At 31.6% G+C, this 21,034-nt stretch overlaps 2 protein-coding genes and 1 long non-coding RNA gene across 6 annotated transcripts; 1 reads left to right on the forward strand and 2 right to left on the reverse strand.

Moving 5' to 3' along the window:
- Positions 1 to 7,424: 7,424 nt before the first annotated feature.
- On the reverse strand, positions 7,425 to 12,057 carry LOC118044173 (uncharacterized). Its single transcript, XR_004686744.2, has 3 exons — positions 10,818 to 12,057; positions 8,807 to 10,717; positions 7,425 to 7,747 (listed from the first exon to the last, which is right to left on the reverse strand). It is a non-coding gene; the product is annotated as an uncharacterized lncRNA (long non-coding RNA).
- On the forward strand, positions 9,107 to 13,557 carry LOC118044171 (sugar transporter ERD6-like 7). The gene is made up of 18 exons (XM_035052361.2): positions 9,107 to 9,304; positions 9,435 to 9,497; positions 9,849 to 9,938; positions 10,025 to 10,084; positions 10,177 to 10,242; positions 10,345 to 10,410; positions 10,623 to 10,698; positions 10,835 to 10,899; positions 10,981 to 11,073; positions 11,161 to 11,241; positions 11,367 to 11,451; positions 12,068 to 12,111; positions 12,201 to 12,263; positions 12,356 to 12,415; positions 12,496 to 12,549; positions 12,647 to 12,706; positions 12,786 to 12,900; positions 13,142 to 13,557. The coding sequence occupies exons 1-18, from the start codon at positions 9,107 to 9,109 to the stop codon at positions 13,255 to 13,257; spliced, it is 1,455 nt and encodes a 484-aa protein (XP_034908252.1). The 3' UTR covers positions 13,258 to 13,557.
- Positions 13,391 to 20,551, reverse strand: LOC118044172 (protein CIA1). Of its 4 annotated transcripts, none has more exons than XR_012169237.1 (11): positions 20,242 to 20,551; positions 19,947 to 20,093; positions 19,635 to 19,853; positions 19,431 to 19,492; positions 19,149 to 19,214; positions 18,969 to 19,040; positions 16,163 to 16,225; positions 15,886 to 15,955; positions 15,735 to 15,769; positions 14,610 to 14,693; positions 13,391 to 13,528 (listed from the first exon to the last, which is right to left on the reverse strand). XR_012169237.1 is itself a non-coding variant. In XM_035052363.2 (10 exons), the coding sequence occupies exons 1-10, from the start codon at positions 20,428 to 20,430 to the stop codon at positions 13,511 to 13,513; spliced, it is 990 nt and encodes a 329-aa protein (XP_034908254.1). In that variant the 5' UTR covers positions 20,431 to 20,551; the 3' UTR covers positions 13,391 to 13,510. The 4 variants fall into 4 exon arrangements, 2 of the variants coding, with proteins under 2 accessions (XP_034908254.1, XP_034908253.1); XR_012169236.1 differs by lacking the exon at positions 13,391 to 13,528 and adding an exon at positions 13,601 to 14,015; XM_035052363.2 differs by lacking the exon at positions 15,735 to 15,769.
- Between the last annotated feature and the right edge of the window lie 483 nt (positions 20,552 to 21,034).

A 21,034-nucleotide genomic window follows, 5' to 3' on the forward strand; every position in this document is an offset into this window, starting at 1 on the left:
TAATACATTTTTTTTAAAATATATGTTTTTCTCTAAAATTTTGAAAAAAATTAAAAAATAAATTTCTTATTTCAAAAATATAAAAATATATCTTTTTTTTTCCCACTTGTATTATATGATACAAACTCGATATTAAAAATATGTTTTTTTTTTTCTTCTGAAAATTTGAAAAAATTCTAAACTTTTTTCATTTCAAAAACACAAAAAAAAATATGTTTTATTTGTGTGCATACATATAATTTTAAAATTTCTTCATTCATATTTTTATAAAAAATAAAAATTTGCATTTTTTATTGTGTTTTTTAAAAATATACAAAAATGAATATCGTAACTAATTTATGATTATCTATTATATTTGATTAAAATTACAAAAAATATCAAAAAATTAATTTTTTTTTAATAAATATTCGGAATATGAACTTTACAAGATAATGCATACTCCTAATATTAAATTAAATGAATTAATAGTAATACATATTAGGACTTAGTTGTAGACTTTATTATTTAAGGGTATAAAATTATACTGTAAGGTATAGCCTTAGATATTAAAGATAAAAGGTAAAAAAATAAATGCGATGTTAAAATTTAAGCTCTAGAATAATTAAGATTTAATTTGATAAGATAGAGATTTTCTCACAAAAAAAATCTATCATAAACCTTAAATATACCAATGAATAGAACCATGACTTAGAAAACAATCAATATATTTAGAAATTAAAAATTTAAGCTTTTTTTTTCAAAATAATTATTTGCAAAAGTAGCCTTACCACCATCACTCACTTACAATGGAGATTGCATTAATCTAGCTCAAGTTCCTCATCACGTCGAAGTAAATATATCTCAGCATCCAAAAATAGTTCTTGTGCGTCGGCAAACAAAAGATTCTCATAACAAATAAATTGTTGTTTTCTTTTAAAATTTCTAAAAATAATAAAGAACCGTGTATTAATAATTTATATTATTCACTTCATCGACATCAACGATGGCCGGATGATTCTTTATATCCCGGGCTTGCTTCTTGGATAATAAAAATAATCATTACACAATAAAATAAACTCATGGAAGAAACATATATGATATTTAAAAAATTATAATTTTGAGTGGCTAAAAGTCAAATCATGTGCCCTAATAACTTTTGTCATCTACACATCTACAGCTACATCATTGAACAACGGTTCATCTATTGATTGGCTTATGGACATCAATAATAATAATCATCGCCAATAAATTCACATCACAAGTCCAACATCACACTTTTTTTTTTTAAAAAAAAAAAAGAAAAAAGAAAAAACGAAGCATTGCAGGAATCGATGAAGGTTGGCGGGATGAAAGTGGATAGTGGTAGCGCATTATGACACGTGATGGTGTGGATGGCTATGTATGAATGTCTTTATTGTTTTTGTAGAAAAAAATAAAAAAAAAATATGATCACATGTGATTTTTAAGGTTGGAATTTCAAGTTACCTTGAGCTTATTTTGATATTGTGATTTAATTATATTTTTTGAATTTTTTTATGTTTATGAATTATTTGAATATATTAATATTAAAATTAAATATTAAAATAAAAAAAATATTAATTTAATATATTTACAAGTAAAAAACTAAATTAAAAATTATAATTCTAAAATAACGATTAAGAGATTTGACCCGAAATTTGATTTGTTTTTGGGCCGTTTTTTTAGAGAAATAAAAAATTACAATTTTATTTTTTTTAGCTAAAAGAAGATCTGTTTCTATGGTGGTTTTAGGGTTGAAAAGGGGCTGATTTACAAGACAAATATAGAGGAGTGATCGTCCATCTGGTGGTTGTGGTTGGCTTTGTTGATCGGCAAAGAAATTAAATGAAATATATATAAATTGATTCGGATATTTATATTAATAAAATAAAAAAGAATTAATAGCACATAATTTATACAATGATCATATAATCTACAACCGTCGCAAACAGACGTAATTAACTTTTATATTATTTTCCCAATCCAATCAAAAGCTCACAGCGTCTTTGACTGGTAATCGAAAGACTAGTAGGAAATGTCTCTGGCAAGATCACAAATGATGACACGTTCCAGTGACCCGCAGGCCTGGACGGCATACAAGGAGGACATGCCTGAAAATTAAGAATCACTGTTTCTTTGTATACAGCTACAATTCTTGTAACAGAATGCACGGGTACTCATCACATGTTACCCGAGAGGCGTAGCGTGGTAATAAAAAATTTGACATTTGTATAGTAGGTCTTGAATTCGAGTCAGAACGTGCATTTCTTGTAAAAGCTTGGGATAGCTAGAATTTTACTCACTCACTTAGACTTACAAAATATGCTTTCTGATGGTGGGTTTCCTCGAATAAAAAAAAATATAAAAAATAAAAGTGTACTGATCACATATCCAGGTCCCTACATGTGTCTATGATATATGCCTCTTTATTAGTTATTATTATTTCTTTTTTTTTTAATTTTTATAAAATATTCGGACAAGTTTGAACATATCTTTGATTAATTTTTACAGATTTTAAAGTTAATAATCATGTAAATTTTCAGTGATTATTAATATCATGGTCCAAATTTAAAATTATATAAAAAAAATTTAATGATAACTTAAATGGTTAGTTATTGCTCATTAATTAGGTGGACAAAGTGGTATCTGTCCTTTTTGTTTACTTTCGAGGGTGCTCTAAATTGTTTATTACGTAGGTCTATACAGTAGACAATTTAATAGGCTAGTTGCCTTCAAATGACATACAAGATCTGATCAGGCCCTTCATTATCGGATTGCCAAACTTTATTTTTGGCATTGTTCAAGTCAACACAATACTAGCAACTAGCACATAAATAGTGCTGCATAGCGTGACTACTTGTTAAATATGCAACTAGCAGTCAACATAATCACCTAATTTTCATAGCAGGTGAGTTTATAATTAAAAAATCTTAATCTTAACACTAAAATAATTCATTACAATTAAAAAATATCAATTCAATTAAAAATTAATTTAAATGCATAGTTAAATATCTAACAAATTAACTTATAAGTCACACATTTACTATATGTGCAACCAATTGTTAGGCATGTGCTACATTCATTACCACTGTTCTTATTTGAGAAAAAACTTGAATAAAGAACAATTTATTAATTTCTCCCTCATCTCTCGTGTACTTACCTAGATTATCATTGAACAAAATGTATAGTGCATGGGTTTTTTACTATAGTACTAAACATAAATTATTTTGCGTTGCTACAATGATGTTATTGTTTTGCCATTTAGTATTAGAGAAAAAAAAGAGGAGGAAATCTTAGTGTCAACAATTTCATTGATCATTAAAATATTAAACACTAAAATTACTTATTTACCTCCTAGATGAAAAAAAATATATAATTGTTGACCAATGATACGTTTCTCTTTTCACTTAAAAAAAATAAGGCATGAGTCTAAAGGGTGTTTTTGTCCCATCACATATCATTTTATTTATTAAGGATTGGTCTTTGTGATTTTTTTATTTGTAATGCTTCTGATTTAATGATTCGAATCATAGTTTTAAAAAGTTAATGTGGTTTGATATCTTTTTTTGCTTGTTTTCTTTTATAATTTTATCATTCTACATTATAACTGGGTAGATATTTTACAAGATTAAATATTTTGATCTACATTCATCTCTTATGTTTTTTTAGATTCTCTTTTAGTTATTGTAGATAATTTTTTTTTATTTATTTAATTAGATATTTATATACATAAATGATTATCAATTTATTTAATTAGATATTTATATAAGTTTTTCTATTTATATTTTAAATTTTTGATTTAAAAAACACATCAAAATATCTTGTATTTTTTTAATAATTTTTTTTTTTATATAATCCACAAAGAAACGCAGGTAAAAATAATTATTAGCGTGTGAGCCACATATTCCTCTAGTGTCAGTGCTGAAAACAATATTCAATCCCGTTCTCTACGCTAAATAGTAAATAGAACATGGTTGCTTCAGAATGATTTCCAGTTTGCAGGTTGCGACTCCATCCAATTGGTAGTCATCATTTTCTTTTGCTCTTGTATTTTAGTGGGACCCATGTTTGTTTGTAGATTTTGTTGGCTTTGTGTTTTTCCACTATGATTATTAAATTGCAATAATTCGCATAATCTCATCCGCAGATCTGCTTCAAAAACAAAACCATTTTTTATATTAGTATAGGAATGTTTTAAAAAGAAACAAGAAAAAAAATTGAAAACCAAGTCATTAAGTTAACTAAATTTAATATGCTTGGTTAATTTAATAATATGATAAAAAAAATAGGCAACAATAATACATAAATAATAATGAAAAAGATATTAGTTCGAGTTAATCTAGATAAATCTACCAAACTCGTAACCCAATATATAAGATTAAGGTAAATCAATAGAAAAAAAATTAATGAAATATAATCCTCAATAAACTCAATTGTAAACCTCGCAAGAAAAATTAAGTTAAATCTATACATATAGTTATTAAAACAAATTGACATGATACCCACCCAAGAAAAACATGAGAGAATCGGCCAATGTACAACTCAAAAAAAACAAAAAACAACATTCAAACATGACCTATCCTCACTTGAGAGGGAGTATAAATACATTGAGAGAGAAAAAATGTGACTTTTCTTCTCCCTAATGGTCGACTGAAACAACCATGACAACCTCTTCTCTTACAAGTTCTACCAAAAAATTACTTACATGTCACCCATACAAGATACTTGAGTGAGAGAAGAATAAAGGAGAGGTGAAAAACCAAAAACATTGAAGTAGTATGAGAGAGAGGAGAACAACTGGAACAACAGTGAAGGACGAAGGAAAAACAAAAAAGAATGAGAAGAAAATCACCAAAACACTCCCTCAAATTCTATTTAATTTTGTGCTGTAAGGATAACTTGTATTTGTTGTTTTGAATTTATTAGAAGATATGGGAGGAAAACCCCAAATGAGATAACAAAGAGTTATTATACCTCATGATTGTGAAAGATCAAATGAAGAGATTAGAAAGTTGAGATACAAAAATGACATTTTCAAATTCTATAAGAAAAAAGAATTATATATGTTATACAGAAAATGCTAGCTAAAACTAGCCTAATAAAAAAGTGAGGAGAGAATAGAATAGAATGATACAATTTGTTAATTGGTGACCTTGATCAGTATTTTAAACGAAGTACCTAGGCTGAAATAGAATTTTAAAAGTGTTAATATTCTTGTTTTATATCATGAATTGTAGAACTTATTTAATTGTAATATTAAAGTATTGATATATGATTATTTCATGTTAACATAGACATATTTGGAGTGAAAGTGATGATTTACATGATAAACTTGAAAGAATAGAGACAATATGTTTGGCCAAGAGAAGAAAATGGAAGAAAACATCCCTTGTATGATGAACATCTTTAAAGAAACATGCAAGATAGTAGAAATTGAGTTTATACATAATGTGAGGATAGTTATTAGGCTTGTGTTTAATGATTTGAAAATAGAAATGATTGTGAATGATGGAATGAACACTTGGAAAGAAATCACTTCAATATATATATTATATATATATATATATATATATATATATATATATATAATGGTTATTTGGGGTGAAATAAAACTATATATTAAATTTGGGCTCTTTTTTATATTGTTTGATTAGATTTTCGATTCTAAGTTAATTTTTGTTGCAAATTGATCATACACAGGCTTTAAATACCTAAGCATAAGAGAATGATCTATAAATTAATATTCATTGTTTATTAGGTACCATGGTACTACATATAATATTTTGAGATTCTTTTAATATTATTTAGTCTATGTTTCAATTTTGGTGCTTAAAATTGCATATGGGTTAGATTTGCAATAAGTTATAAAAACATGTTTACTATGGTTTGTTTTGACCTATTTAGTTCATTTTCATTATATTTGGGTTATTTAGAAATCAAATAAGAGCTTTCATTAATTTTTTTTCTTTTGTTTTTTTTTTTTTTCGAGTCTTCATATCATCCATATTTCATATGAATTTACTTTGCTACTTGTAAAATCATAATTATAGTTTTTTTTTTTGCTTGTTTTTTTATTACCTTATTAATTCTTAAGTCACTTTATATATATTTGGATTGTATTACGATAGCCATTAACTTTGGTTTATTGATTCCTAATTCCAAAAGAACCGCAAAAAGATGAGTCGAGAAATAAAGGTGCAGTGAAAAATAATTGAGTGAAGAGCCTTAGATTGTGTGAAAAACAACAGTTGTAAGGATATATTTTTCTTGCTAGTAATAATTTGTTACAAATTCAAATTTATCTAAAAATCACAAGTCTGCGACACTGAAAGCAAATAACACTTTTCGGATGCAAGCTTTCGTCCAACAACTTGAGCTTCTGACTAGGATAATAAAGGATCTTAAAGACAATATGACTTTAATAAGACAACAAAATAATGGGATGGATGAATTGAGAATAGGGGTTAATCTTGTTTACAAGAAAATTTATTTTAATACATTAGAACTTGATCTTTTTATTTCTAGTGTTTGTGTTTCTTTATTGCAGGAGCTTGATGATGTATTTTCTGATGAGATTCCTAGTGGATTGCTACTGATAAAATGGATCGAAGATCAAACTGATCTTGTATTGACACATCAAATTTCTTAATTGAAAATCAATATTTGACATCATGCATGACCTTAAATATCATGCATGCTTTGATAATACTACCCAAATAAATTATCACGTCATTTAATTATAAAACATTTACGGAAAAGTACAAGTAAACTCTTTTAAAAAGTTAAAAAGAACAAGGTGCAGTGAATTCATTTTTTATCACTTTTTTCATAATAGCATAACAATACATTTAAGTACTTGTATTAGTATTATTATTATTATTATGATTATTGGAAAGAACTTTATAGAATGTTATGTAATTTATTACTAATAAAATATTTTTTAGTTTTTTAATAACCCAATATCTTTAATACAATGCATCATCTTTTTAGACCATAAATAATCAACCAAAGAAGAAAAGGCCATCAAATTATAGACTACATTAATTCAATAAATAAAAACTTCTTATAACAACTAGGTGGCACTGTAAAAACATATGGTGAGTTGCCTTGAGCTTCTTCTGAGATTTTATTTGGTATTAAGATTAAATTATTTAAATTGTTTTTAAATTGTTTTGATGCTCTGATATTAAATATAAAATTTTAAAAATAAAAAAAATTATTTTAATATATTTTCAAATAAAACATCCTTTAAAAAATTACCTTTACCACAATATTAATTAATTTCGCATCTTCAGTTTCGCAGCCGAGTAAAAAAAAAATGGAAAAGATGGTGGGCTACTCAGCTCCTCAATGAAAGAGGAAGAACGAATCAAGAGAATATCGCAGTCAAATTGGATCTGCCAACCACGCATTTAATTTTTTTTTTTTTTCCAAATAATTTAATGATATAAATGCCAAGTAGCCATGTGTGGCAATACCTTTTTGATGATACAAAAAGGAAGAAGAAACGTAGAGCAGGCTGCAGAGCTCATTGGCTGGCTGAAGCAATAGAGACAGGGATTGATGATTTATCTTGAAAAAACTCCTTGGAATTTTGCACCCACTAGAGGCTGGCTGGACCTGCAATTAATTAGACGTCAAGGCACCAAATGGTCCCTGAAAATACCTCAAGTTGTACAATTTAACTTAATTTTGAGGAGACGAGCAGGTTCAGAATCCAGGCGATGGTTGCTGACGGCTGAAAATTCTCCTGTGGTAGATTTAGACACCGTTTGGCATTGCATTCCAAACGGTGTTTCATTAAATTTTAATTTTTTTTTGTTAAAATTGAGTGTGATTTGTACTTTTTAAATCGTTTTGATGTGCTGATATCAAAAATAATTTTTAAAAAATAAAAAAACATCATTGACATGTATTTCGGCACGAAAAGCTATTTGAAAAGCAACGCTACCACTGCTAAACACGCTCTTAATGTCAATGAGAAATGATTAAAAAGAAATTCATGATCCTATAAAATATAATAAAACATAATTCCATTATAATTTGCTTTACGAAACCTCTTTCAATGTGCTTGGTTGACTGAAATCTCTTTCTAGATAAAACAATGATCTTAAGAACTGTTGGGTGGGAAGGATTGAAGAGGATAAAGTAGAAAAATGAAGAGAAGAAATGATAGATATCAATCCATTCTAGATGGCGTGTTTGGGTGTAAGAATGTGACTAACAAGAAGCTATCCGTCTGAATTGGAAAATATGCGAGAAATCCACCCATTTCTTAACTGAGTTTTTATCCGTTTCATGTTTCGATTCTCACCCATTTTCACTCATAGTATCTATTCATAAGTTGTCTGGCTAAAAAATACAAAAACGAAACAAAAAAAAAACACGTCATCCCTCTTACTTCTTATCCATCCCTCCAACCAAGCATATTTATAAATTATCATAAAACCATCTCAACCCAATAACTTAAATTTTTAAATAAAATTCTAAAATATAACTGATATTATTCTTTAATACACCCTTTCAAATAAAAGCTCTTTGGGCTTGAAACTTGTACAGATCCATATTTTCTTGTCCTTGATTTTTATCAAATAAATAAAAGTGATGAAACTCAAACTCATGATCACTTTATCATTAAAGCACTAATACCATGTTAAAAAACCATCTCAACCCAATAATTTAAACTTTAAAGTAAAATTTCAAAATATAATTTATATTATACGTTAATATATACTCTGCCATGTCCATGTGAACTCAGGGCAATACCATTTAATTAATTGATTATGATGCACATGGAATCTAGACTTACTTGTCTTAGTAATAACAGTCGCTGCTGATGGGTATATCAAGTCAAGAACGCTGTTGTGGTGGGACAAGTGCGACTGAATATTGAAGCTTTGAGCACAGCGTACGTGGTTGAGAACTCTCACTTCTTGGCAGCATATTTAAGGAAAATTTTAAAAAGAAAGAAAAAAAAAAAGGGAAGAAAGAAAAACGTATCTCTTTCTTCTATTTCTCCCATCCATCACTGATCTAAAAAGCATTCCTTCACAGACTCTCTCCTTGCCATCTCCAGGCTCCACAGATTCTGACTGAAAAGAGTGAAGGCATGGGCATCCAAGAGGACCTAGAGCAGTGTAAGAATCGTGGTGAGCATGAAGAGGTAAGAGAACCACTCATGGACAAGACAAATCATTCAGGCGAACAAGATGGGTCTTTTGCTCAGAGTAGCAGCAAAGAAAGTGTTTGGATGGTTTACCTCAGCACTTTTGTTGCAGTCTGTGGCTCTTTCGCATTTGGCTCTTGTGTAAGCTCGCCTCCTTTTATTTAGGAACTTACAATTCTGATAATTAGCTCTGTTTCCTAACTTAGCTCGTGTTCCTCCATATTTCTTGACAAGCAAGAGTCTTGATTTGATTTACTGCATGTGGTTTCAGGCAGGCTATTCATCACCCACAGAAAATGCTGTCAGGGAAGATCTCTCTCTATCTCTAGCAGAGGTTAGTTACTAAACTGTCTCCCAGTATATATCCAGAGCTAAGTAACCGGTTGATTTGTCCCCTTTATCAATAAGACTCCTAGCTTGTCAGAAACATGCAAACTTAAGCTGTGGAAGAACAATTCATTTTCAGTAGACATTACAAATATGGATCCAGATCAACTGCGGAAATTGAACTTAAGAGAAAAGTTTCTAGGATCAAAAGATCAGCTGGATCCAGGGTACTTGTATTAAGAAAAGCATCCCCTGTTTACTGATGATGCTGTTTTAAACGCGGCAAATGAACTCTTTGGTTTTTAGCTTCCAAACTTACATGTGCTACTTACTCTTTGTGTCTGTATGAACTATGAAGTATTCCGTGTTTGGCTCAATATTGACATTCGGTGCAATGATTGGTGCAATCACAAGTGGGACCATCGCTGATTTCATTGGTCGGAAAGGGGTAAGTAGAGGTATGCTGTGATGATGAACCATTTTGGATCTAGTGCCACTCGTGTAGGACTCAACCCTTGTATGGAATGTACGCAGGCGCTGAGAGTGGCTACCAGCTTCTGTGTTGCTGGATGGCTAGCCATCTACTTTGCTCAGGTTTGTGTCGTCTTAATTTCAGAAGCAAAAGGGATTATTTTTCCCCAGACATTATCTTATTTCTTGTTACCCTCTCAATTAATACAAAACAGGGGGTTCTGGCGTTGGACCTCGGGAGACTGGCAACAGGTTATGGAATGGGAGTCTTTTCTTATGTGGTAGAATTTTAATCTTCTCGCATTTGCTTCTCAACATGCCTCTACACATAAACCACATCATGTCACTAATGAATTCGATAATGATGTTGACATCTTGACAAGGTACCTGTTTTTATTGCTGAAATTGCACCCAAGAGTCTTAGAGGAGCACTAACAGCTACAAATCAGGTAAAGATATGCTTCTGACAGAACTTGAGAAATGTATCTTTTCAAATGATAACATAATTTCACAAGCTGTGGTGTGTTATGAAGGGACATCAACTTTCTAAATTACGTTTTCTATTGAGGCTTAGTTGGACGGAGCAGATATTTAATATATAATGTAAACCAAAATGTAATGGGACAAGGATCCTCTCTAATCCTATCATCTCATGATGCAGCTTATGATCTGCGGTGGAGTGTCTGTTGCATTCATAATAGGAACCGTACTGACATGGAGGGCTTTGGCATTGACTGGTATTCCTTGATCTATTGCCTACTCAATCATCACGGGATCAAGAATGGCCATTATTTTTCAGAAAATTTAAATGGTTGAGTAGAAAACACTAAAAATATTTGTAGAGCAGGACGCTTACCTCTAGAGTGCTTGCAGGGCTTGTTCCTTGTGCAATCCTGGTTTTTGGCCTGTTTCTGATTCCCGAATCTCCCAGATGGCTGGTAACGAACAGCAATTGAATACACACACTGCATCCACACACACACACACGCATATACATAATGAAAATGGCGTTGTTACAGGCAAAGAGAGGACGTGAAGAAGAGTTTCAAAAAGCTCTACAAAAGCTTCGTGGCAAGGAAGCTGATATATCTCAGGAGGCAACTGAAATCAAGGTTCTTATCTGAAATCTGTATTCTGCATGCTGTTAATGTAGTAGCAATTTGAAGAAAAGTATGATGAGTTTTATGCTTTTGTGACAGGACTACATAGAAACTCTTGAACGGCTCCCAAAAGCCAGATTCCTAGATTTGTTTCAAAGAAGATACCTCCGCTCAGTCATTGTATTATTCCCTTTTGCAACCTTCGAATCCTATATTTCTTTATTTTCCAGTTTGCCTCACCAGAAAGGATTTATTTTTCATGAACTCTGATAGTCAATTGATACATTTTATGCCAATTTGATCAGATAGGAGTAGGACTGATGGTCTTTCAACAATTTGGAGGAATCAATGGGGTCTGCTTTTATGTCAGCAATATTTTTGAGTCAGCAGGTAAAGAGGTCTTGATAAACATTACTATCAAAGGAGATACATGGTCCCTGCCCTTTCCACCAAACAGGGAACTAAACATAAAATTTTATGTCCACCCTGCTTTCAAGTCAGCAGGCCAATATTTGATGCGCATATAGCATAAATAAAAGTTAGGGTTATCAAATCCTAAGATTAGAGCCCTCAACATTGTTTAGGAATAGAAAAAATTTATAATATTTTATATAAAGTCTGAACAATGTGAGTTTGAATCCCTAACAATAAATTAGACATTCCGATTTATACTAGTTCTAGAACTAGAATCCTATATAGAAAAAGCATGTCTGATTAACACTTGCCTAACTAATAGAATCCATCTAGTGTTAGGATTCCTAATTAGTAAAATCCTAATTAAATAGAAAAAATAATCCAAATAGAACAAGGTACATAAAAATAATCTTACACGGTAATTTCCATCCTGAAAGCCTTCCTGATCTTTGATGATAATAGAATTTTAACCCAGTAGAAAATAAAGCCTTCATACAGAACATCAAATAATTCAAGCTTTTTTGCTGATACTTTCTAGAATGTTTTGATTCTCCATTGGTACTCTAATATTTGAAATTCTGAATTATTTCAGGATTTTCTCCCAGTCTTGGTACCATAATCTATGCCATTCTTCAGGTTTCTTTCTTTCAGTAATTTTGTTAACTTCAAGAAATCAAAATGTCATAGTCCAATAGCAGTACATTGAAAAAAAAATTATTTTGTAGGTTGTGGTTACTGCCCTCAACACAACCGTAATAGATAAAGCTGGAAGAAAGCCTCTATTACTGGTAAATTTCTGTCCAACGCAGTTAGCTCTGGAAATTTCATCTTGACTCATCACCCTTCAGGTATTGAAAGTTAATTTATCTATGCATTCCAGGTTTCTGCATCAGGACTGATTCTTGGCTGTATAATAACTGCGATTTCATTCTACCTAAAGGTTATTGCTAACTTTAGACCTCATAAATTCAATGTCTCTCTCAAATACTGACATGTAAAAGTGACCTTCTGCAAAACTAGGTTAATGAATTGGCAACCAAATCAGTCCCGGCACTTACTTTAACTGGCATACTGGTAATTATAATCATTTTCAAATAATATTTCTCTTGAGATCATTCTCCAACTATGTAACTTCTCATTTACGTATCTTTGATAAATACTTTTGGTTCAGCTATATATCGGCTCATTTTCAGCAGGAATGGGTGCAGTTCCATGGGTAATAATGTCTGAGGTAATCTAAGTTCCAAGATGAAAATTCCATCTATGAATTCATTATTCCACCCAAAAAAGACAATTGTCTTTTGTTGCAGATATTTCCAATAAATATTAAGGGAGTGGCTGGAAGCTTAGCAACACTTGTGAACTGGTTTGGTGCATGGGCGATTTCCTACACTTACAACTACCTTATGTCCTGGAGCTCCTATGGTAAACAAATCTAAAACTTATTCAACAAAACGATGCAAAACTTTAGCATAATACAAAGAATCAATTTATTGGCAACCAGCTAGCAAGATAAATAAATAAAGGAAGAACTGAAATAAATACCAAGAGCTACTTAGTAGTTTTTAAGAACAATATCAAGATGTGCAAAATTGAAAACATTTAGTTTCAAAGACAGCTCTGGTTCACAAAGCAGTTAGTTAAATTATACAACAATGGTTTTCAGGTACCTTCATTCTTTATGCTGCAATCAACGCGCTGGCTATAGTATTTGTGGTCACGGTGGTGCCAGAAACAAAAGGGAGAACTCTGGAGCAAATCCAAGCAGCCATTAATACATAGAGAAATACACAGGATGTATTGAATACATTTATTTCACGGGAATAAAGACCCTTACCCAGATATGATCTACTCTGATGAACCATTTACCCCTTTTGAGGGCAACCAGAAGAAATTTTGGAAAATACTTCCTAGCATGAAGTACGATGCTTTTCACATAAACAACTCAGTCGGATAGGTAGTACAACCTTGGTATCTTCTGTGATTTTGTATTCAAAACTGCTGCTTTTTTTTTGCCCCTCTTTCACTCAGTAAATTATGAACAGAACATCAACTGTTAATATATAAACAGCATGCCCATAAGTGGAATGATCAGGTGAAAAAAGAAGCAAAAAGACAACATTAATATCCAAATTACAATCTCTGATAATTTTATTTCTGCTCCCAATTTAGTTCTGGCAGACTATATACAATCTCGTTCTAAAACCCAGTATCATGAGTCGCTCAGATTTCAATACTAAGCATTAATACATTAAGAACAAAAATACATATGCTTTATTTAATATGGAAAACTTCCGACTTCCATGGTAGAGAAACGTCAAGTCAACCCAGCTCCATCCACTACACTGATAAACTTATAAGAGGAAATTAACAAGAGATTTATATCTAAAACATGTATCAATTTCAAGATCCCAGAAGTTGGGTCTAGTGCTTCATGAAATCATAACCATCATTATCAAAAGGTTGTATCAGGTTAGAGTTGCCAGTTCCCATATCTTTATTTTCCCATCATCACTTGTGGAAGCAAGTAGCCGGGTTTCCTGGCAAGAATCAACAATCATATACAGAAACACAATACAAATACAATCACGATTTCAATACTAAGCATTAATTCCCCGTCCCCAGCACAAAAAGTTTGAAAATGAGAAACCAAATAAAAGGCACTATAGGCTCTAATATAGGTGATGTCCTCACCCTTTTTAGCCTTTTCAAGATGTGAGCTCAAGCTTTTCATCTTTTCAGTACAGCTAAATGATATAAAACCATTTTAACCAAAATTGCACTAGTTTTAGCAGGGTGAATGGTGAGAGAACAGAAGTTTCTAGTGTCAGCACATGTTTTTTGTATTATTACTGTTGCTGTGCAGTAGATAGTAGTATAATTGTTTCAAGATAAGTATCATTAGGGCAAGCAGGGAAATATATATTTGGTTTACAAGGACACTTGAATGGCAAGCATCACTCTATCGTCATAGAACCCAAGAATCTACAACCAACCCCCCTCCCTCTCCTCCCACCAGATCCTATTGTACTTAATTTCAGCATTCATTTCAGCACAAACACAAACATCAAATACACTACAAAAAAAAATTTGCTGTGAGTGTGTAATCTCAACACTTCCAAAAGAAAGCTTACCCCAGGGCCCCATTGCACTGAGTTTATGTCCATATTGTGAGCCTTTTCCCTTTTCAGCAACAGTTTATACGAAGGACCGTCAACCTGTAACAAACACACAATAGTCTCACTTAATCCTTCTTTTCCTAATTCACTAATCAATATATCAAGCCAAGAGTAAGGCATCCTCAATTTATGAGCATCCATAAATAGGAACTTCACAAGGTCGCATTACCTCATCAGACCAATTTCAAATCAAAGTCAGATACAGGTGTTTCCATCTATGTTGTGATAATTTATTTCAAAAGGTTACTTAGGTGATTAGCTTATAGTTTTTGCAATCAACCTGAAATTTGGCATTCTTGAGATACCAGAACTGAGTAAAATCTATATCTAATTTTATGAAAATAAGATTACAAAAAAGGTAAAGTGTAAGAAATTCACAAGAAAAACTAAGTTGAGTAAGAATGTGTTTGTTGCTCGCACACAGGGAATCACAAGTTGCACTCTTTAGCAATGTTAGCAAAATGTCCACTTTTTAGGACAAAAGTGCCCCAACAGTGATTTGCACTAAAACTGTTTTCAGGACAAGGTGGTTAGTTTCATTTTCCCCCCACTCAGAGCAATAATATTTAGTTCTTTCCTTTCTTTAAATATCCATCCAGCTTTTGAGTTTTGAGGATAATTCTCTCCATGCCACTATACTGGACAAAAATGATTGAAACGGGAAAAGTTCACAAATCAAAGGATTTGGATATGAAGCAATTAATCAGCCGAAAAAACTAACATGAAAAGAAATGAAAGCAAGAATAAATCGAGAGAATCAAACCATTGAACTTCTAAATAATTTATCTAAGATGTGAAAACTGAACTGAGGAAAAGAAAGAAAAAACCTAATGAAAAACAGTTGCTTAATTTAAACCACCACCACTCCATGAAGTTCATCGTCAGGAATAACAAAGAAAGGTAAGAGGTAGATAAGGAGGGGGGGTCCGTTGAGACATAGAGAGTGAAAAATATATTGAACTCCAAAAACCATGTCCTCAAGCACTTTTATTATAAGGAGTAAATAAACAAGCAGTTTTCGTCCCAAAAGGCAGGTATGTAGCTAACTTGTGAAAGAGAGAACTTAGCAACTATCCATACATGGTAATGTTGTTTATGTCTACATACTTGACATGCTGCAAAAACAATTTAAGGGGTTTTTGTTATTTTGATACAATGCAAATAACAGAGCAACTTCTCTGGTATGTTAAATCAGTAGATATAATAAGGTGAGGGTATAAATTATTAATACCAAACCATCTTTGTTCTCCAGAAAAAACCGTAGACCATCATCAGCTGCTCCACTTGCTATAATACCTTCCCTGTTCAAAAATTAAGGGGTGCAAAAACATAGAATTTAGAAAGAATCAATGCTGAAAGACAAAGGGTAACCCAGAAAAAGTATATGTTACCCATAACATCCACAAGAGCACCAATGATGAGTTAATAAAGAAAGGGAACAGCCAGAAACAACATAGAACAATGAAGAAGACACGATATTTCGTTCAATTAAATTAAAGGGTTGCTACCTTGACCAATGAACTGAAAAGATCGTTCGATCATGATAACCTGAGAGAGTGCAAAGATGATTCCTGAAAAACAAACCATGTTGTCAACAAGTATTGTTTTGTGTGTGAGCAAGCACCCTGCATAATTTGAAAATGGCTTATAATTTCACCATACCATATACAAATGAAACTATAATTGATACCTTTGGGGTGTGAATCCCAAATCCATTCTTATTCTTTTTCTAACTATCATAAGTAAATAAACTTTGATAAAACTCATAAATACGATTTCTTAATGGATGTGGATAAACATTTTGGGCATCCAAAATAAAAGGTGGACAACAGGTTAGGGATGGGGAGCATATGCTATAATTATCTTATGCCACATAAATCTCACATCAAATTGGCATGTAAGAGCATCATAATCAAGTCTTTGTTTCCTGAATTATTCAAATAAAGCACATTGATAATATGATGTAGGAAAAGAGAGCACAAAAACCAAAACAAAAGAATTGATATAGAATAGAAACAAAATCACCAACAAGAGAGACGCTCAATCTTGAAGAAAACAAATCAAGAGAGACAAACTCAATCTGAAAGCAAAACAAGAGACACTTAATCTTGCAAAAACTCAAAGTTTTAATTTCAATTAATAATTCAAGGGCCAAAATAGCTACTGTCTGGATGCTTATGTATATGCATCAAACCAAATAAAATTGAAAAATCTAACAAGTCTTAGATCAATAAAAAAAATCCTAATTTAACAACTGAATAATAAATACTAATATTTCTAAAAATAAAATGTAGAATAATCACACAATATTAAAACTCCTGATCAATTAAAAACCAATTTCCATTGTAGTACTTCATTCTCCATCATTCTCTCTTGGTTGGAAAAAAACTCAACCTCAAGTTCTAAAGTGTTGAAATAGCAAAAACTCCATGAAGTTGCAAGCACTCCCTGAAATTTTTTTTTTGCATTTACAGCATTTCAATCTTCTGTATGCAATATTAGCAATAATATAGTCTACTCGGCTATAATATTGAATTTAGAAGGAACATTAAAGTCAATTTGATCAACTTCATCTTTGAGCACTTCAATGATAAAATCTTTACTCATGGCACCTCAAAATCTTCTTATACTATATTAGTTGTTTGAACTTCTTAATCTGTAAATTCGTGCTCATCTTGTGTTTGCACAATCACAATTTCCTTTAATAAGTTTCTCCAATGTCTTCTTCAATGCATTCATCAACTTGTTCTACACTGGTTGTTTAAAACGCTCAACTTCTATTTTGAATTGACAAATGTATTATTGAATTTTGTATGATTAGTTTGCAAATTTGCATGGTTTGGATTTGGGTTTCTAAAGAATTAACAGTGCTAGTGATTTTGGTGACCTCAATGTTGCTAATCAATGGAGGTTGATAAATTGCATGTTGTGACAATCTGACTTTAGGTTTTGGAGGATAGATGGTATTAATAAGATGCATATTCCCGTAGTACATTCGTAATTTACCCATATCTGAGTCGAATATCCATCTTACAACAATTTTCATAAAATTTTCATAAACACAAGTGTAATTAAGTTCAAATAAAGCCGAAACAAAATGTTTCGCATATTGAATTGAAAAACAGAAAATTCCTCAAACATAAATATATTCTCCAAAATGTTTCATGTAATACATCCACTTTGATATATGGAAGCACCTAAACAAACAAAACAAAGCTTATCTCACTTCTTTATTCCTGAAGAGCTACACTTCTCCTATCAGAATTATATTCTCTATGATTTTCAAAAGATTAACCATGAGCAAGAGTAGTATACATTCTTGTTCCTCAAACCATATAAATCATATCAATAAAGTAGCATATAGGAATAGCTTATCACAAAGCCAAAAGAAAAGAAATCCATCAACCCTACAGATGTTGGCACAAATTCTGGAAACAAATAGAATTCCCAACTAGCACTGCAAGATAAAGTTAGTGTGGGTGGAATTTTGCTCAATTATCACATATATGTGACTTGGGGAATCTGTGGTACTACCACTAATTCTGTTTGATTTGTCATCTTATTTTTGTCTGTTCTTTTAGTAGACTTCTTTTTGGTTTGAAAAAGCCAAAACCCTAGATATGGTATCGGCCAAATTGGCAAAGTAATTGCGGGAAGAAAAAGAGATGAGAAACACACAAATTTCAAGGTGGGACCAAATTGATCTATGATAGGAGAAGAAAAAATCATCAAAATCAAAGAATTAAAGTAGAATAGTAACCAAAAATCACCAACAAGAGAGACACTATTTTGAAGGGACCAAATTAAAAAAGACACTCAATCTTGAAAGTAAGACAAGAGATACACACTCAATATTGTATAAACTCAAAATTTTAGTCAATAATTCAAAGACCAAAATAACTAATGTTTAAGTACTTATTTATATACACCAAACCAAATAAAATAAAATAAAAACCAATAAGTCTTACTTCATTAAGGAAACTAAAATCCTAATTTAACTACTAATATTCCTAAATATTTAAATCTAGAATAATTACATAATATTAAAACTAATAAATAAATAAAAACTAATTCCCATTGTTGTCCTTCATTCTCTGCCACAATAATTCTAGTGTCATTTGCAAAAATACACAGATTATCAAGTGGCCTACTACTTAGGACCAACAGAATTTCAATCCATAATTTCAAATATTTTTTTATCACAAGTCATTCACACTAATTTGAAGTCATTTCTTTATTTGAATTCTAATAGTGAAGGTGCACTATAAGATGTAAGAAATGAAAAGTAGAAGACCCAATGAGCATGCTTCTCACCAAGGAGCGTGGTCATCACCCAACACCATCCTCCCAACATCTGTTTCCCATATTTTTAGGGTAAGATCATCACTGCAAAGTCAACCCAAAATCCATTCAATTGCTTTTGTTTCTACATACCTTAAAAATAAAAATCACCCCAAGCAATGATCATCAAACTTAGGAAAAAGCTTTACATACCTACAAGTAACCATTCTGTCTCCTTCAGCGTTAAAGGAAAGTGCCCAGACAGTAGAAGAGTGACCACTGAGTAGGAAACAACCCTTGTTCAATTAGATTAGCTCGTCATATTGCAAAGGGAGTTATCAATAAGCCAACAAATAACATTAACTAAAGTCTATGTGAAACCTAACTATATCAGCTAGCCAGCATAATGGTCTAATGAAAAAGAATAGCGCATCTACAAGAGTAGCATAAAAGCAAAGGAAGGGGTTGGGGGGGAAGGAAGGGAAGAGAGAGTACTTGTTAGATTCACCTAAGGTTTGAACACAATGCCAATCACCAGTGCCATCCTCGGCCCAAACCTGTATTTCTATGAAAATTATAAACTTGATCTCATATTTTAAAATTGTTATGAAAGCAGGAATGGAAATTTTGGAATCAGCTTTTCACAAAGAAAGAAAAAGAAAAGGCAGAGATGAGCAATTTTACCCATAAAAAAGGTACCTTAACAGTATTATCATAACTGCAAGAAAACAAAACATCCATGGTTGGATGCCATTTAACCATTTTAACATCTTGTGTGTGTCCTTGCAAAACCGAAGCACACTCGAATTCATTCCCAGGCATCACTTCCCAAATCCAAACAGTCTTATCCCGACTACACGTCGCAAGGAACGAACCAGATGCATTCCAAGACACACTTTTCACTTCATTTTCATGACCCTAAAAAGTAAATAAATTATTAGTCCCAGGTATGATAAAATTTCATCAAACTGGAAAAAAAAATAAACAATCTTTTTTTCTTAAATTAAATACCTCTAAAGTAGAAACACATTCAAAATCACCGCTAATATTTTCCCAAATGGAAGTGGTGGCATCAAAGCTGGCGGTTGCCAACAATTTCCCAGAAGGTGACCAGGCACACGACCGAACAGTTCTAGTGTGTGTTTCTTCCAGAACTGCCTGCAGTCATCCCATAATAATCATAAGATTCTCCCAACACAAGAATCTACTAAATTAACACAACTTCCTAACCAGACACGACCAAAATATTCTAGTATAGGTTCCAACTTTATCTGACTTGCAAAAGATGAAGAAGAAGAAGAAAAACCTTGCAGTGCCAAAGGCGAGTGGAAGGAGTCTGCTCCCAGATTCGAACAGTCTTATCGCCGCTACAAGAAGCGAAGACAGGAGAAGTTGCTGTAGCCGGATTCCAAGCTAAGCTCCAAACCCTATCGGTGTGTCCTTCAAGTGTTTGAATCTCCTTCAGTATCATATTGCCGTCGTCGTGCAAATCCATGCTCAAATGAATTGTGTATCTCGATTTATGCTATGTAGTCAGAAAAATATTCTCAAGTATGAAATAGATTTTATTTTATTTTCAGTTTGATTATAAAAAAGTTCAGTTGGCATCAAAATAAGAAAAATCATATATATCCCTGTGATATGGTTCTATCGATTTACTACAAAATAAAGAAAATATATGCCACTTAGATCAATCAATGGAGCATGTTTAATTAAACAACTTGTTAATATATAAAAAACAAAAAACAAAAAAGCAAAAGAAATAGGCTTTATTTCTTATTAATTAATATTAATAATAATAAACTAAAAGAGCTACAATTTTTACTATTCGTTATTGTATATCTACTCGCTAAATGAACATTACTATTTTTTCAATTTTTCATTTTGATTGTTGAACTTTACTCTCTCCTTTTTTTAATTTCATCTTTCCATGTCGTATTTGTGGTAATTAAATGTGTTTATAGTTTCTTCTTTTTGCATATTATTTGCAATTCAAGTTATGTGTGGAGTTTTAAAATTTCAGCTAATTCGATGAAATAAAATTTAAATTTATATTATAAAAAGATTAAAATAAAAAAAAATAAAAAAAAATTATGGGG

This window comes from Populus alba, chromosome 2 (genome assembly GCF_005239225.2).
Source record: "Populus alba chromosome 2, ASM523922v2, whole genome shotgun sequence".
Lineage (NCBI taxonomy): Eukaryota > Viridiplantae > Streptophyta > Magnoliopsida > Malpighiales > Salicaceae > Populus > Populus alba.